The following is a 16,296-nucleotide window of genomic DNA, read 5'->3' on the forward strand; positions in this document are numbered from 1 at the left end:
CTTCCAGGGGGAGCCGGGGGGGGTGGGGGGGGTGGGAAGACATGTTTCCTTTTCCCAGCTCCTCTTACTTCCTCTCCACCCCCACTCAACTCCCATCTTCTACTTCTCTCACCTTGTACTCCTGCACCACCTCCTCCAATGGCACCACGCTGTGCTGTTTGTGGCTCCTGGATTCTCGGCACACCACACAGATGGCTTCTTCATCCACCTCGCAAAAGAGCTTCAGGGCTTCTTGGTGTTTGGGACAAATGCCCTGCTCGTTCCCACGGCTCCCTCGACCAGGGGTTGGGTGCATCTGCCGAATCACCTGGACCATGTTAGCCAGCTGCAGGTTGGGGCGGAAGCTCCGCCTGGGAAAGCTCTTGCGGCACTGGGGGCAGGTGAAGCACCTCCGAGGGGCTGGAGGCGGGGGCAGTGGGGTGACGGGATCTAGCTCCTCTTCCTCGTCCTCCTCCAGCACTTCCTCCTCATCCTCCTCATCCTCCCCCCTCAGGTCCCCCTCCACGTTCCCCAAGTAGTAGTCCAGGTCTTCCTCCTCGTCCTCCTCCTCCCACACGTAGTCCATGTTTTCCCAGTTGGACCCGCCCATGCCACTGGTCCAGAACACACCCTCCTCTTCCTCCTCGACTTCCTCCTCCATGTCGCCCTCATAGTCTTCATCCCGCATGGGGGTGTCCCACCCCCCACCGGCCCCCACAGCCTCCACTTCCTCCTCCTCTCCGTCCTCCTCCTCTTCCTCCCGGTCTAACTCGTCCCTGTCCTCTTCATCCTCCCCTCCCCACAGCTGGGTTACACACACTCGGCAGAAGTTGTGCCCGCAGCCGATGGACACAGGGTCCGTGAAGTAATCGAGGCAGATGGCGCACACCGCCTCCTCCTGAAGGGTCTGCACAGGGTTGGGTGCCATGGCAACGGCAGCCATCTTAGTGTCCAGTCAGCCAGTGTAGACGGGCGGTGGGGAGCTGGGGGGCGGGGGGGGTCTTCCCTCTCAGACGCCCTGACGACCCAGCCCCACCCCCAGCCCTGCCTCTATACACCTTGCCTCAAGCGCAGCCAGAGAAATGTCCTCCCTACAACCCACCCCTCCGCACAGAGTTCCCTACTGCCAGACAACAACCGTGTCCCTGAGAGGGGAGGGGATACAGCTGAGCGATACCCCCAAGTCCCTCAGGTGGCCCTGAGTGCAAATCTACCCCAAAGCTCCCCTGGCCTCCTCATAAACCCCCGCCCCTCCTCACTTCCTGGCTCCGCCCCCTCATTTCCGTCCCCCCAACACTTCCGGTGCTGCGAGCCACCCAAGCTCGCGAGTTCCATCCGCGGTCACGCTACATCCCTTTCTATCCCTCTCCCCGCCCTTACCCGCCCCGGGCCCCTGGGTGACAGAAAACGGTGAGAAGACGCTCTAGCAGGCACTCGGGAACAGGGCGGGAGACCTAGAAAGACAGAGGCGCACGCCTCTGTGATGCGAGGGAGCAGGGAACGCAGACGAAACAGAAAGCTCGGCCTCCCCCATCGCCCGCCACTGGGGATAAACTTCGGGGGACGGTGGAAGGGCCTGGCGCCCGTCTGCTCTCAGTGCTATGACCGCATCGGCCCGGCGCCATCCTACCGACCGGACACAGAGAACTGCAGCAGGGACTCCGCACCGCCGATGCCGGAAGCGGAGGGGCGGCGGTCGGTGAGCGCCCTGAAGTACTTCCGGCCCTTCTAGGCGAAGGACTTTGTTGTTTGAGGGCTCTGAGCGTCCCTCCGAGACTAGGGGGCGGGGCCTGTAGAAGTTCGGTGGAGGTGGGACCGGAGACCCTCCCCCTCCTCCTCCGCTCTGTAGTTGGCATTTACACACCCATTTTAGAAACTGCGGTCGGTCACTATCGCATCGTTTAGATGAACTTTCCTAATTGCCATCAGTAAAGGAACGGTTGCAAATCGTGACATGCACATTCACACATTGGAACACTTTAGATATAAGAAGGGAATCCTCTTCAAAATGTACAGTATTCTGAAGTGAAAAAAGCAAGGTGCTGAATAGTGTGTAGAGTATATCTGTAAAAAATGGGGGGGGAATAGGATGTTAAATGTATGTAATAGCTTTATAGTCTTTTGTTTACTCATAAAGTAAGGGCAGTTCCTATCTCAGAGGGCTTAGTGAAATTAATGTAATGCAAAGCTATTAGAATGTTGCTTAGCACATGGTAAGTGAGATACAAGTTTTAGCTACCCATTATTATCATCGTCGTCGTCTATCTCTGGAAGAATACTAGTTTCTCTGGGAAGTCTGAGGATCCAGGATAGGAAGGACACTTTTCCGTAAATGTCGTTGTGTGTGTTTTGAATTTTGAACCATGTCAATGTATTGCCTTAAAGAAAAAAAAAAAAAGTTTATTTCCCCAAGTGCTGTCGATTCATTTAACACTTTCTGAGCTGTGCCCGACGCGTGCTCCACGCCCAGAAAACCTCGAGGTCTGTCTTCGTGGAGTCTCAGTCTAAGAGCAGGGACTCGGAATGGGTTTGCGGAATTGATTTTACTTGAGAGAATCCTAGGGGGCATGTAGAACGGCATCAGTAAAGATAAAGATACTGCTGTGGTACTCAGAGCAACTCTGCCAAATAGATTATTTGTGCAATAGAAATAATACTTGATGCTTTAAAATATATATATATATTTCAATTAATTAAAAAAATTTTTTTTAACTGCGGGGAAAGTTACAGAACCTGTGTCCATGTACAGAATCCCCAGCGAGTGTCGGACGCTGCGCGATAGAATTGACCCTGATCTCGAGGCCCTTCCCGCCTCTTGGGGACGCTCCAAATGGACGTGCTTTCTAAAGTGGTGGTCCGAACGCGCCAAAACCACGAATCCTCGTGCGTGAAAAGTTTATTTCCCCAAGTGCTGTCGATTCATTTAACACTTTCTGAGCTGTGCCCGACGCGTGCTCCACGCCCAGAAAACCTCGAGGTCTGTCTTCGTGGAGTCTCAGTCTAAGAGCAGGGACTCGGAATGGGTTTGCGGAATTGATTTTACTTGAGAGAATCCTAGGGGGCATGTAGAACGGCATCAGTAAAGATAAAGATACTGCTGTGGTACTCAGAGCAACTCTGCCAAATAGATTATTTGTGCAATAGAAATAATACTTGATGCTTTAAAATATATATATATATTTCAATTAATTAAAAAAATTTTTTTTAACTGCGGGGAAAGTTACAGAACCTGTGTCCATGTACAGAATCCCCAGCGAGTGTCGGACGCTGCGCGATAGAATTGACCCTGATCTCGAGGCCCTTCCCGCCTCTTGGGGACGCTCCAAATGGACGTGCTTTCTAAAGTGGTGGTCCGAACGCGCCAAAACCACGAATCCTCGTGCGTGAACAGTACTAGGCCGTGCCGGGAGCTGCGAGCGCTACTGTGGCAGAAAAATGGGGCCACAAGACCCGAACACGGTTCAGCCGGCCCCTGATGGGAGCCCCTTGTTCCTCTGGATTTGTGGTGTTTCTCAACCCTGCCAGTTCCGGCTACGTGTAGATTTCAGGGTATTATCAGTGACGCTCTCGCTGTGGGTGTTTCCGTAGTGTAGTGGTTATCACGTTCGCCTCACACGCGAAAGGTCCCCGGTTCGAAACCGGGCGGAAACAACTTTTGGTCCTAGTCACCGTCTCTCCGGCATCCCGGAGAGTGAAGGCTGTCACGTGAAGGACAAGTGTGTGTTTATCTCTATTTCTGTTTCTCGGAGACTGGCCGTGAGGCGGTACCGTAGCAGTCTATATTCTGCATAAGTGCTCCAGCGTAAATTCAGGTCTCGTTACCTCAGCTAATCTCTTTGCTCTTCCCCCCGGACGCCTGCACGGCCACCTCTTCCGTGTCGAGGGGGCGTAGACTTCGGACCCCTCGGTCCTAGTCATTAGGGCAGAGCCAGGCGCACAGTTGGCGCTCTATAATACTTCTGCGATTGCATAGCAGTGTGCCTGCATCCTTGCTTGTGGATCTTGGTCCGTTGGGACAGAAACGGTACTTTCAATAGCCGCCCGGCTAGCTCAGTCGGTAGAGCATGAGACTCTTAATCTCAGGGTCGTGGGTTCGAGCCCCACGTTGGGCGCTGATTCATTTTGGAAATGAGGATAATAAAAGAGCTTTTGATGCAAGGGCAGCAAGGTATTCTCCAGACCAAGACCCGCACTCGAGATGGAGTGCACCCAGCTGTAAGGCCTATTGCTTCCCGAAAGGGAGAGTGAAGGGTGACTGCCGGCCAACAAATTCCTAGGGGCCTGTTCCTCAGACCACATTCCGCTTACTGAAATCCGCCTATCAGCGCTCAACATGTATTAGGCGCCCTCTATTTAAGAGACGACCTGCCCGCGTGTCCCGGGCAAGCTGCCCTGGGAGGGAGGGCACTGAGTGACCCCCGGAAGCTGCGGTAGGACCCCAGGGACCCCTGATTAGCGACCACCTTACCAGGTGATTTAGAGGTTAGTATTCCGCGCTCTCACCGCCGCCGCGTTTCGATGTCCGAGACCCTCATGTCCAGTATACTCTCTTTATGGTCGGTATTGAGTCGATCTTTTGTGAAATGTTACCCCACACATCCCAGCCTCCACATTCCCCCTACACGTAAAGGAACGTTAAAATGTCCTTTCTTGGAACACCCTAACATGAACATCTTCCGTTTACCGGTCTTGTCACGAAATTCTTCCTTAACTTCACTTGAATTCATTCTTTTCCATTTATTGTTCCTTAGTCCTGTTAATTCAGCCCATTTTCTATTTTCCGTCTGTAGAAGTCTCCCCACATACATACCAGACCACGAGAGAAGTCTGTTGGTTATATAAAGCTGGTTTATTAAACTTGCTAAGCGAAGGATAGTACCACCTTCGGTCTCAGAAGTGTATCAAAAGGGAGCGTTAGGGAGGATTTAGCATGACACCCTCTGAGAGCAGTGTGGACAGGAAATGGGCAGAGTTGGTAAAGTAGGCAGAGTTGCTAGTACAGGCCTACCTCACGCGTCCCTGGGGAGTTAGTGTTATTATGGTCTTTTCTTGGAACGTTTGGGTCTAAACAAGACGGTGTTAGAAGAGTTTGAACTTTGGCATTTCGTCTTGTCCAAATGCTTGTGGATTCGTTTGCAAAGTGGTTTCAGGGTTATTTTTTTACCACCTTTAGTGGGACTGGAAAACATTCCTAAAAGATTCTGGCTTTTTCATTAAGAGAAAGCCGAAGTGCACGACAGGAATAAAGATGCAGACGTAGAGAATGGACATGAGGAAACGGGAAGAGGGAAGGGTAAGCTGGAACAAAGTGAGAGAGTGGCATGGACATATATACACTACCAAATGTAAAATAGATGGCTAGTGGGAAGCAGCCGCATAGCACAGGGAGATCAGCTCGGGGCTTTGTGACCACCTAGAGGGGTGGGTTAGGGAGGGTGGGAGGGAGACGCAAGAGGAAGGAGATATGGGGATATATGTATATGTATAGCTGATTCACTTTGTTATAAAGCAGAAACTAACACACCACTGTAAAGCAATTATACTCCCATAAAGATGTTAAAAAAAAAAGAGAGAGAGAGAATCTTAAGTGGACAAGCTTCTCTTCCCTGTCTCCCAACAAGCGCAGGGCACGCCCGCCCGAGGTTTTTGCTACAATTCCTGCTTTTCTTTCCTCTCCACCCCTTCCACCGCTGCCCCTCGGGCCGGGTCTGGTTTAGAATCCTGGTGCTAGTAAGTGACCCACGTTGCTCTTGGCGTTCATAGGTTCAGACGTTAGGCAAATGCATGGTAGGATCTTTGGTCTTTTCCTCGAGCTGTAGTAAAAGCTGCAGAGGCAGAAGGACTCGCACTGATTTACGTCTTGGATTCTTTCAGGAATGATGAGCAGGAGGTGTGAGGGGGCTGAGACCGCGTCAGGGAGAGGGGCCGGAAGGAAACAGTCACGGTCCAGACAGGAGGCGGCTGGCGCCAGGGGCAAGGCAGCAGCCGACCGGAGAAGCGGTGAAGGAGCTGGATGTATGGTTTGTACTCGGGGCAGGAGAGGGGTCTCCTGGATTTCTGCTTTCGATGGTTTAACAACCGAGATCGGATACTGAAGATTGGAAGTGGTGGGGGAGAGAGGAGAGAGGAGTAATGAGTTCAGTCTTGAACAAGTTGGGAGACGTCTAAAGGGACATGTGCAAGACAGGGGAGAGCAGTCTTAGCTGGAGTCTCAGTTGCAGGGATAGAGTGTGGGTCAAGCTGTGAGCTGGGATCTGACCCTCAGGGAGATGGCCTCAGGTACAAGAAGGAGGAGTCGGAATAGGAGGAAAGCCAGCAGCGAAGCTTCCATTGAAGCCAAGGGAGTCGAGATGTGCAAAAAGGGACGACAAGTGGGTAGAGTCAAATTATAGTCTAGGAAGGGAAAATGGTAAAGCGTCCATGGATGGGGCCACTTGCAGGCCCCTTGGTAACCTTGAACTAGACTTGGGCAAGAGGGCCTCCTGCCCTGTGCTCTGGGGGAGAGGGCCTTCCGTGTCACAGACACTTTAAGGATCCCTACTCAGTAGGACTCAGCCTCTGTTCCAATTCCTGGTTACCTAGGTCTTTGGGAGCAAGCATCGGCAACAGAAAAACATTTTGCAATATTATACCATCGATACTCCTCTTAAATTTGCATACAGGTAGATACATATAGCATATCTACATAGAGCATGTGTTAAACCTCATCCCAATCCTGGAAATTGAATGGGTTTTATTTTTATAAAATACTTAAAAGATTTCACTACGTTTTCAAAATTTAATAAATTTTTTTCAGCTTTATTTAAATAACATCGACTTAAAATTTGATATTCACTAATTTCAATCTCCCGTTTATTCTTAATAATTTTGTATAATTTCTAAGAAATATATAATTATATTGAAAGCATACGTAAAATTAATTTCATTGTTGCTTGTTCATATCTAATTTACATTTTGACGAAAATATATTCAAATCTCATATACTTTGAATGTATTTGAACCCTTTAGATCTAACTGTCAATAGAGCACAAATTATCTGAAAATTTAAACCTGGCAGCTCTCTCCCTAGAAGACAGAGATAATGGAGAGGGTTATCCAGCCTCAAGCCACATTTTACCTTCCCTCCCACGAGGCCCGCTGCTTTCATTCACACTTTTTTTTTTTAATTGCTACACTTGATTGATTTCACTACCCACTAACGGATCGCGCTCCACAGTTTGACAAACACTGTTACCCAAGGCCACCAAGGGACCGGTATTCCAGGGCAGAATGGTTCCGGGGGCTCTGAGCCAGCGGATGGGTAGAGGGTCCTGGACATTGACTATGATCATAAGTCCTATAAACGGTATGGGAAGTAGAGTAGTCATGTGTTTCCGTAGTGTAGTGGTTATCACGTTCGCCTAACACGCGAAAGGTCCCCGGTTCGAAACCGGGCGGAAACAACAATGTTATATTTCTTTTTTATTCCCCTGCTAAAACAGTTTCTTCCAGTTAACTTGCCTACTTCTGTCATTTGTTGCCGGAATGTATGTGTATAAAAGTACGCATAACTTTTACAGTTTTATCCATACTCCTGTCTTTTCCAATCTATTACCAGTTCCCTTCAAGCTAATATGTTCCACATCTCTAGGTCTGTAGTGCAAAAGCAGGTGGTCTATGTCATTAGAACCAGACTTCACAGAACTTAAAATCCTAGATTTAGAGGCAGCAAAAGGCAGGAATGCCACTCAACGACAAATAAAATATTAAAAAAAAGTACAAGAAGGAGTGCGTTGGAAACGTATAGTGGAAGTCAGGCCGGGGAATTGTTCGCAGGAAAGATAGCAGTAATAACCACATCATCTATCACATCATGTTGACTGTGTCTGGTCCTGTTGTAGGTGTCTCCCTCTACTGTAGGTGAGGCCACTGAGGCGCAGACACATCACATAAGGTGAGCAAATGTGGGGTAGAGGAAATAGTAGACGGTGCTAAAGAACGGAGAATGGGGGAAGAAACAGGGCACCGAGAGAAATTCAAGTTAGCACAGCCGGAAAAGCACCTGGTTCTGCCAGTGATCTGCTGGTGACTGGCTCCCGCTCGGCGCTGCTGGCTATCGCGACAACCTCCACCTTACGGACAACACCGTGAGCGAGTCTGAGTTTTTCTACCCTGACTGGTTTCACTCCCATCCTGCGCCTCCTCGTCAACCTGTCCTCAGCGGCAGTGCAGAACAGTAAAAAGAACCATCGGTCTCTCCAGAGGTGTCTCGGTCAGCCGCCTTCTTCACCGATCCTCACTTGCTGCGCATCTGTTTCAGGCCTGTGAGAAGTGACAGGTGTGTTGAGAAACGGGCTCCAGAGATCAAGGGGAAAAGGCAGCGAAGGCTTCACAGAAGCAGACCAGCTGTGCTTGGAGTCCCCCAAACAGAGTTCCCGGCCGGAGAGATGTCAGTAGAGAAACACACGATGTGGACTTTTGCAGTGCAGCCTGGAAAATGGGGTTCACACTCTCATACACCTGACGGTACACCAACTTACACGTGAGAGAAGCAACTTCTTTCCCAGGACTTCTGTCAAACTTGAAAGTCGAGTAGAGAAAACATCAAAGTGGTAAATCAAATTCTCAAGTTTCACGCATTTTTTTTTTCTTTTCTTTTTTGGCTGCGCTTCGCAGCTGGCGGGATCTCATTTCCCAGACTAGGGATCAAATCCTGGCCCTGGGAGTGAAAGTGCCGAGTCCTAACCATTGGACCTCCAGGGAATTCCCTAAAATTTCACACATCTTAAATGCAGACAAAACATAACCAAAAATAGCCCAGTGATGGCAAAACTTGTTAGGCCACCTGCATTCACATAACTTACACACACACAGAATCAATATCGGGCCCATCTCTTTATCATTGCTCTTTTATACTTATTTGTATGCCTTACCTGGGTTTACAGATGTAAACCCAACCAAGAATGACAGGGCCCTGTCATGCAACTTAGAGCCCTAGAAGAGTGAAGAATTTTGGACCCCACTTGGAAGAATTCTCCCAGACTTTCCCCTGCTGACCCAATTTCTTTTTTTTTCCTCGTGTTTTTCATAGTAATTTGAGATGAGTCAGTACAGTCCCTGCATCCGAGGCTCCGGACCACCAGAGGTTCTCTTGCAACCCCTCCAAGCCGACCCAGGACTCTGGGAGGCCAGGACCATCACTCAGTCCTGTCACTCTTCTCCAGGTGGATTTTGATCTGTGCCTCAGCTAACATAAGAGTTGTCATCTGACTTCCTTGGGGAGACAGTAAACAAATTCAATGCAACACAATTAACACCAAAGAACCAGCTGGACTGAGCAATAAGCGCCACAGAAAGCTGTCTCACGTGAGTCGTATTTCTTTTGGGTTACCTTTAATGCTAAATCGTCAATAGGACTTGACAGCTTTCCTAGATTCATCTTGTTTCAATTAATGCTAAAATTATTCTCTTTCTGATCCTTAAATTGTAGCTGCTTGTCAGTGGAAGCCCCTTTAAATTGGTCCCTTGGTCCTTTCAGCATTGCCCTGGCAATTTGAGAGCATCCTTGTTTCCTGGTAGAAGTTCACACTTCGGGCCTATCTATAATTTTTCCTGGATGCAGGAGAATGTTCAGGGAGCTTGATTGATTGATTGATTTTTAGTGAAGAGTAAAAGAAAAGAGCCAAATCTGGGTGTCAGGACAAAAGTCCCTGGCTCCCCCACTTCTGACGTACCCTAGGGAAATCCTTTAAAGGATGTAAGCTTACACTGAGAGCTCTATTCAATTGTAGCTTTGCTAGATCTTTCCTTTTTTTTTTTTTCAAATAAACCTCAACATCATTACTCTACAAAATTATTTACCTAAATCTCTCACTCAAGAGTAATTGTATTCCTTTTTGCTTTCATGTTTTAAACTTTTATTAGAAAATTTAAAGTAGACAGAATGGTATTAGGAAACCCCAAGTACTCATCACTCAGCTTCAACGCTTTTCTCTCTTCCACCATTTCTGTTTTATCTCTACATCTACCACTTCCCATCCCACTGCCTCTTTTCTTCATAATCCTCATAGATTTCATGGAATAGCCTTCTATCGTCACTCTATTGATCATCTCCCTTTCCCTCTGGTTCTTTTATGTGTAAAACTTCAAGGTTAGGAAATAATATTAATAGCTACAAATCTCATGAATTGGGTCCTTACCGTGGACTAGAAACTGTTCTAGATGCTGGGCATCATTGACTCCTTTGCACCCTTGCAACAAACGTACGGTGTGCCACTATTAAAAGGAAACTTCAGGGCTTCCCTGGTGGCGCAGTGGTTGAGAGTCCGCCTACCGGTGCAGGGAATACGGGTTCGTGCCCCGGTCCGGGAAGATCCCATATGCCCTAGAGCGGCTGGGCCCGTGAGCCATGGCCGCTAAGCCTGCGCGTCTAGAGCCTGTGCTCTGCAACGGGAGGGGCCGCGGCAGGGGGAGGCCCGCGTACCAAAAAAAAGGAAACTTCATTCACTCGTTCACTTTCATTGCAGTGAAAAAGACAGAACGGGTCCCTGCCCTCCCTCCTGGTGTTTACCTTCTGATGGGCAATTAAAATAACAAACAACAAATAAACAGGTAGAAAAATAATCTCAGAGAGCGATAAGGACTGTGAGAAAATTAATGAGGGTGATCTGATAGAATGTCAGGCAGAGCACAGTATTAGAGAGGTAGGCCAGAAAAGATGCATCAGAAGAGGTGACAATGAGCTGAGGCAGGAAGATAAGAAAGAGCTAGCCTTCCAGATATCTTGGGGAAGAGGCCTTTGGGAGAGGGAGCAGAGAGTTCAAAGGCCCTGAAGTAGGAGTAAACTTGGTGGGTTCAAGGACGGAAGACCAGGGGCTTGGAGGCTAAGGAGCCACACCTATACCTCCTTGGCTGTGCATTCGGATGACTGCCTCCGCACCATTTGCTGGTTTTGTTTGCAGGTGGATAGAAAAATGAGTGGAGGACACGGGATCTTATGTCTTTGAGGACTCCCAGGCAAATGAAGAACAGAGTAGAGTTTTTAACACAATGTGGAGTTTTTAAGGACAAATGAATTAACACATAGGTTCATTCCGAAAATTTCAAATAAACACCAGCTCTAGATTCCAGCTGTGACCTAATCACTGCCTCCCCAGTGCCTCCCTCGCCTCACCACGAATTGAAGGTTCAGATAAATTCTGTAATTGTCATCTAAAATGTCTAAGAGAATATCACCAGTGGCTTAGATGTTCAGGAAGATGCCTTTTGGTAACCTTAATTCATGAAAGAACCAGTGAAAGGGATTGTTCCATTTGTTTCAGAAATTTCTAGCTTCATAAGAAGAACAACAATATTTGTAAATTAAATTTAAAGCCTTGAGGAAAACTAGACTTTAACATTTGCAACTGTAATACATTGAATATTAATCACAAAAGAAGTATGTATTGAAAAGAATACATACTTTTCCCTATTCAAAAGACTCCCCCTTGCCCTTAGGCGCTAAACATCTCAAATGATAGCAGAGAGGGTTTCCCAAAATAGCCAGTGATTTTAGTTCAGTTGGTCCTGACACAGAATAGAGGAGCAGGTCATTCTGGGTCGTCTTTTTTGGCCACTCTTCCTTTTGCAGGCAGTCCTCCAGAATTAGCTTGCTCTGGTTGACATTTTGTCTTCCTCCTTACCCACAATTCACATTCCCCATGACACCAGCATGTGACTGAGACGTGCCTTTTTCTTGGGGGGACTTGCACCCTTAAACCAATGTGATATGACATAAACAGCAATGAAATAATGGGTGAGCATTTGATAGTGATTGAACCTTCTCTCCTGATGCTACACAGACCATAGAAGAATGATTTTCTCAAGTTTAGTAAAGGGAAACCAGTGGCTGTTAAAGAAAAAGATGATACTGGAGTATTTTTAGACTAGTTAGAATATAGCCATGAATATATTAAACCTGGAAATAATCTTCTGCTTCAAATGAGATTTTTAAATAAGAATATTCGTGTGGATGGTTGATTAATAATTTACATATAAATTATATATAATCATTGTTTTAGACCACTTCACAAACTACATGCATGATCTAATAATTTATATATCCCCCATATGACACCAAGACCTTGTATAACATCACATACAAATTTTTTTTTTTTAATTTATTTATTTTATTATTTATTTATTTATTTAGGCTGTGTTGGGTCTTTTGTTGCTGTGCACGGGCTTTCTCTAGTTGCGGTGAGCGGGGGCTACTCTTCGTTGCAGTGCACGGGCTTCTCATTGCGATGGCTTGTCTTGTTGCAGAGCACGGGCTCTAGGCACATGGGCTTCAGTAGCTGTGGCACACGGGCTCCAGAGCACAGGCTCAGTAGTTGTTGCGTACGGGCTTAGCTGCTCCGCAGCATGTGGGATCTTCCCAGACCAGGGCTTGAACCCGTGTCTCCTAGATTGGCAGGTGGATTCTTAACCACTGCGCCACCAGGGAAGCCCCACATACAAATTTAATGTCTTATATCTGGTTGGAGTCTCCTTGTCCAGGGAGAAAATTTGCCGAGTAAAAAATAATTGAGCAGGCCTTTCCAATGATGTCATGGCTTTGCAAGTGAAGAAAACATGATGGCCTCCCACAGAAACAGGACTGAAAAGAGAAAAAATAACGTTGTCCTATAGAACTGGATTAGAAACCATAAATTAGAGTGACAATGTGATCTTCAAAATCTTTTGTCCAAGTATGTGCCTGTGAGAGGCAAAAGGAAGGTCCCTCTCCCTGCTGGCCCTGCAATGGTTATTATCCTATAGGACAGACAGTGAGGGGCCCTGTTAATTTTAAGGGGGTAGGGACAGTCACATGTTAGGTTTGCTGTTAAAGCATCCCGACGCCACCAAGGCAGTGAAGAAACAGTCAATCTTATTCATGACTGGTGGGAGGTAAGATCACCCTGTAGGACCCATAGCCTGGTGATTTGTCTATTTTACATTACAACTTCATCTATACCTTGACCCAGGAATCTTACTCCTTGGGAATTTGCCTTACAGATATAAGTTCAAAAGCGCAAAATGACAACACGACCTGCTTATTAACTGCAGCATTGATTGTAATAGCAAGAGATTGGAAACTATGAATATCCATCAGTAGGTGATCTGTTAAACTAGGGTTCATCTACAGTGGAATATTATGCAGCTGCAAAAAAAGACTGAGGAAAATTTCTATGTCTTGAGATGGAAAGATCATCAAAATATAACAGAGCTGTAATTATATTTTTGTGTAAAATAGGGGAAAACAAAAATATATTTGCATTAAAAAACTCTGGAAGAATATGTACATAGATACAAAACTTGTTACCTAGGAAGGGAGGATGGAAGTTAGATTCTTTTCACTGAATATCTTTATAGATGGTTCAATTTTTGAACAGTACAGTTTATTACCTACTCAAAAGATGTTTTAAAAACTCATTTTGTGGTGCAGCCTCTGTGGAAAATGGTATGGCAATTCCACAAAAAAGTAAACAGGGAAATACCATATATCAGCAAATCCACTTCTAGATATATACCCAAAAGAGGTGAAAGCAGGAACTCGAACATGTGTACTAGTAGTACACCCGTGTTCATAGCAGCATTATCCACAATCGCCAAAAGATGGAAGGGACCCAAGTGTCTATCGAGAGATAAATGGACAAACAAAATGTGGTATATACATACAATCGAATATTATGTAGCCTTAAAAGGAAGGAATTCGGACACATGCTACAACATGGAAGAACCTTGAAGACATTATGCTAAGTGAAATAAGCCAATCACAAAAGGACAAATATTGTATGGTTCATCTTATATGAGGTCCCTAGAGTAGTCAAATTCATAGAGACAGAGAGTAGAATGGTGGTTGCCAGGGGCTGGAAGAAAGATAGTTAGGGAGTTAATGTTCACTGGGTACAGAGTTGCAGCTGGGGAATATGAAAAAGTTCTGGAGATGGATGGTGGTGATGGTTGCCCAACAATGTGAATGTGTTTAAAGCACAGAGCTGTGAACTTTAAAATGGTGAAAATGAACAAGGTCCTACTGTATAGCACAGGGAACTATATTCAATATCTTGTAATAAACCATAATGGAAAAGAATCTGAAAAACAACCTATATATCTATATATATTATCTTTGCTGTACACCAGAAGCTAACACAACATTGTATATCAACTATACTTCAATTTTTTAAAATGGTGAAAGTGGTACATTTTATTATGTATGTCTTAAAAAATTAAAAAAAAAAATTTTTTTAACCCCCCAAAAGTTTTAAAAACCCACTTTGTTAGTAGGTAAAGGATAGATTAATCAATGAACCGGAGAGTGACAACAAAACGGCCTCGTGAATATCACACACACGGAATTTCCCGTACAGGATTTCTTCCGAAAGCGGGTCAGGCAAGGAAGTGCTTCGTGTGACCAAAACACACACACTTCGCCCAACGTGGGGCTCGAACCCACGACCCTGAGATTAAGAGTCTCATGCTCTACCGACTGAGCTAGCCGGGCGTGTGTGCCCCGTCTTTCAATAATTCTTACTTCAAGGTAGGATTCGGGCTGTATCTAGCTCCAGGTTTGAAGTTAGTTGGGACAAGATCTGGCCACTAAAGACAAGATTCTTAGCAACCCAGGAAACTCAAACTCTACCGACCGTGCTTGACTGACCGTCCCTCCCACTTCCGTCCGTTTTCTTCTTGCCCTTTTCTGCCAGGGACCTCGCCCTTTTCCATCCCTGGAAAACGTACGGCTCAGTGCAGGGAAAACCTGCGCACGCTGATGCCATCGACGAGCTCACCCTGTGATTTTTCAGTCGGAAGTTTAAAGGCAGAGCCGCGGGCTTGGGCTTGTAGTGGGTGAGGGCCGCCGGCTCCTCCAACCTGAGCAAACTCCACTCTTTAGGAATTTTCCTAGTGTTCTGCGTTTCGAAACTTGGAAGAAGAGGAAGCAAAACGGTCACGCATACCTGCGCTGGAGATGCCGGGGATCGAACCCGGGGCCTCATACATGCAAAGCATGCGCTCTACCACTGAGCTACATCCCCACTCTCCGACACCGCATTTTCCATGTTCCCTTAGTCCTTTATTGGCGAAAGGCAAGGGTGAATGAATAGCATCGCCAGTCGCGACAACCCAAACGCAGCAAAGCTCGGCGGCCAGCGCCGGGAGCTGTTCCAGGGTCCTCTACTGATTCTAGGCGAGCGGACCTCTACCGAGGGTCGCCCGGGGGGAACACAGGACCGGGATAAACCCTTGGAGGCAGCGGGGAAAAAGAAGGGAAAGTCATCCGGCACGATACCCAAAATGAACTGTGAGCCGAAAAAAGGAAAGTTAAGACTGGGTGCAGGATGTTACTTTTGTTAAACAAAAAGAGGGGGGAGTGTAGCAAAATATGTAATATTTGTATAAAGTAATTCAGAATTGCAAAGTTGATTGGGACGTAGGTGATGGGCAGATTTTTCACTGTTAACCGCTCTGTATATCTGAATTTTGACCCACATTTAAATCAATTCAATCCAAGAAAAGTTTACCGAGCTCTACTCTGTACCAAGAACTGCTCTAGAAAACTGGAGGTTCAACCGTGAACAAAACTGACATAGTCCATTACATCTATCAGCTCCTATTCCAGAGGAGGTAGAGTGCTAGAGAGAAAACAGAGCCAGCGTTGAGGGAGAGAATATAGTAATGTGTGATTCTGAGAAGGTGACTTTTGAAAAAAGGCTTGAAGGAGATGGGACCTGAGCCATGCAGGTATCTGAGGAAAGAGAGGTCCAAGTAAAGGTTAACAGCCAGTTTAAAGGCCCTGAAGTAGGATCTTTCTGACTTGTTATTGCAGGAATAGTAAGGAGGTCCATGTGGCAGGGGAGAGTGATAGGAGATGAGGGTGGAGAGGTTGTGTGCAGGGGATGGAGAGGAAGAATGGGTAGGGCCTTTAGACGATTGTGAAGACTTCGACTTTTACTCTGAGAGAGATGGGAGCCACAGGGGGATTTCAGCAAAGGAGAGCCCCTATCTGATTTAACATTTTAACAGGATTGTTCTCACAGCTGGATGGAGAAGACAGGGCAGGAGTGGGGCAGAAGGGGAGAAAACTGTTGTGATCATCAAATTATAGGAGATGATGCGGTGGAGGGGGTGAGAGAGTGAGGAGATGCTGAGGACTGTGAGTGGGGCCTTCTCATTTCCCCTGTGTGTCAGAGGACTCACCCCTTTGGGCCTGAGCACCTGGAGGGGTGGAGTTGTTAACTGGGATGGGGTGGGGAAGGCTGTGGGCAGAGTAGGTAGGTGGAGGGGCAGAGCAGAAGTGCATTGTGGAAACGGTGAGTG

General features: G+C 46.9%; 1 protein-coding gene and 5 non-coding genes across 11 annotated transcripts in view; 3 read left to right on the forward strand and 3 right to left on the reverse strand.

Moving 5' to 3' along the window:
• The window catches only part of TRIM41 (tripartite motif containing 41), an 11,214-nt gene extending 8,831 nt beyond the window's left edge, over window positions 1-2,383 (reverse strand). For 2 of the 6 annotated variants that reach the window (XM_024767335.1, XM_024767336.1), the window contains exon 1: window positions 113-1,234. In XM_024767335.1, the coding sequence (XP_024623103.1) occupies window positions 113-922 (810 nt within the window). In that variant the 5' untranslated portion in view covers window positions 923-1,234. Of the gene's footprint in view, window positions 1-112 lie in introns of all 6 variants that reach the window. The other 4 variants (XM_024767333.1, XM_024767334.1, XM_024767339.1 and 1 more) reach the window with 4 other exon arrangements.
• A 1,174-nt stretch (window positions 2,384-3,557) lies between these two features.
• TRNAV-CAC (transfer RNA valine (anticodon CAC)) lies at window positions 3,558-3,630 on the forward strand. Its single transcript has one exon. It is a non-coding gene; the product is annotated as a tRNA-Val (tRNA).
• A 388-nt stretch (window positions 3,631-4,018) lies between these two features.
• Window positions 4,019-4,091, forward strand: TRNAK-CUU (transfer RNA lysine (anticodon CUU)). Its single transcript has one exon. It is a non-coding gene; the product is annotated as a tRNA-Lys (tRNA).
• Window positions 4,092-7,348: 3,257 nt separating this feature from the next.
• TRNAV-AAC (transfer RNA valine (anticodon AAC)) lies at window positions 7,349-7,421 on the forward strand. Its single transcript has one exon. It is a non-coding gene; the product is annotated as a tRNA-Val (tRNA).
• Window positions 7,422-14,409: 6,988 nt separating this feature from the next.
• TRNAK-CUU (transfer RNA lysine (anticodon CUU)) lies at window positions 14,410-14,482 on the reverse strand. Its single transcript has one exon. It is a non-coding gene; the product is annotated as a tRNA-Lys (tRNA).
• Window positions 14,483-14,942: 460 nt separating this feature from the next.
• On the reverse strand, window positions 14,943-15,014 carry TRNAA-UGC (transfer RNA alanine (anticodon UGC)). The gene has a single exon. It is a non-coding gene; the product is annotated as a tRNA-Ala (tRNA).
• Window positions 15,015-16,296: the final 1,282 nt, after the last annotated feature.

Source organism: Neophocaena asiaeorientalis, unplaced genomic scaffold (assembly GCF_003031525.2).
Source record: "Neophocaena asiaeorientalis asiaeorientalis breed wild unplaced genomic scaffold, Neophocaena_asiaeorientalis_V1.1 scaffold87, whole genome shotgun sequence".
Lineage (NCBI taxonomy): Eukaryota > Metazoa > Chordata > Mammalia > Artiodactyla > Phocoenidae > Neophocaena > Neophocaena asiaeorientalis.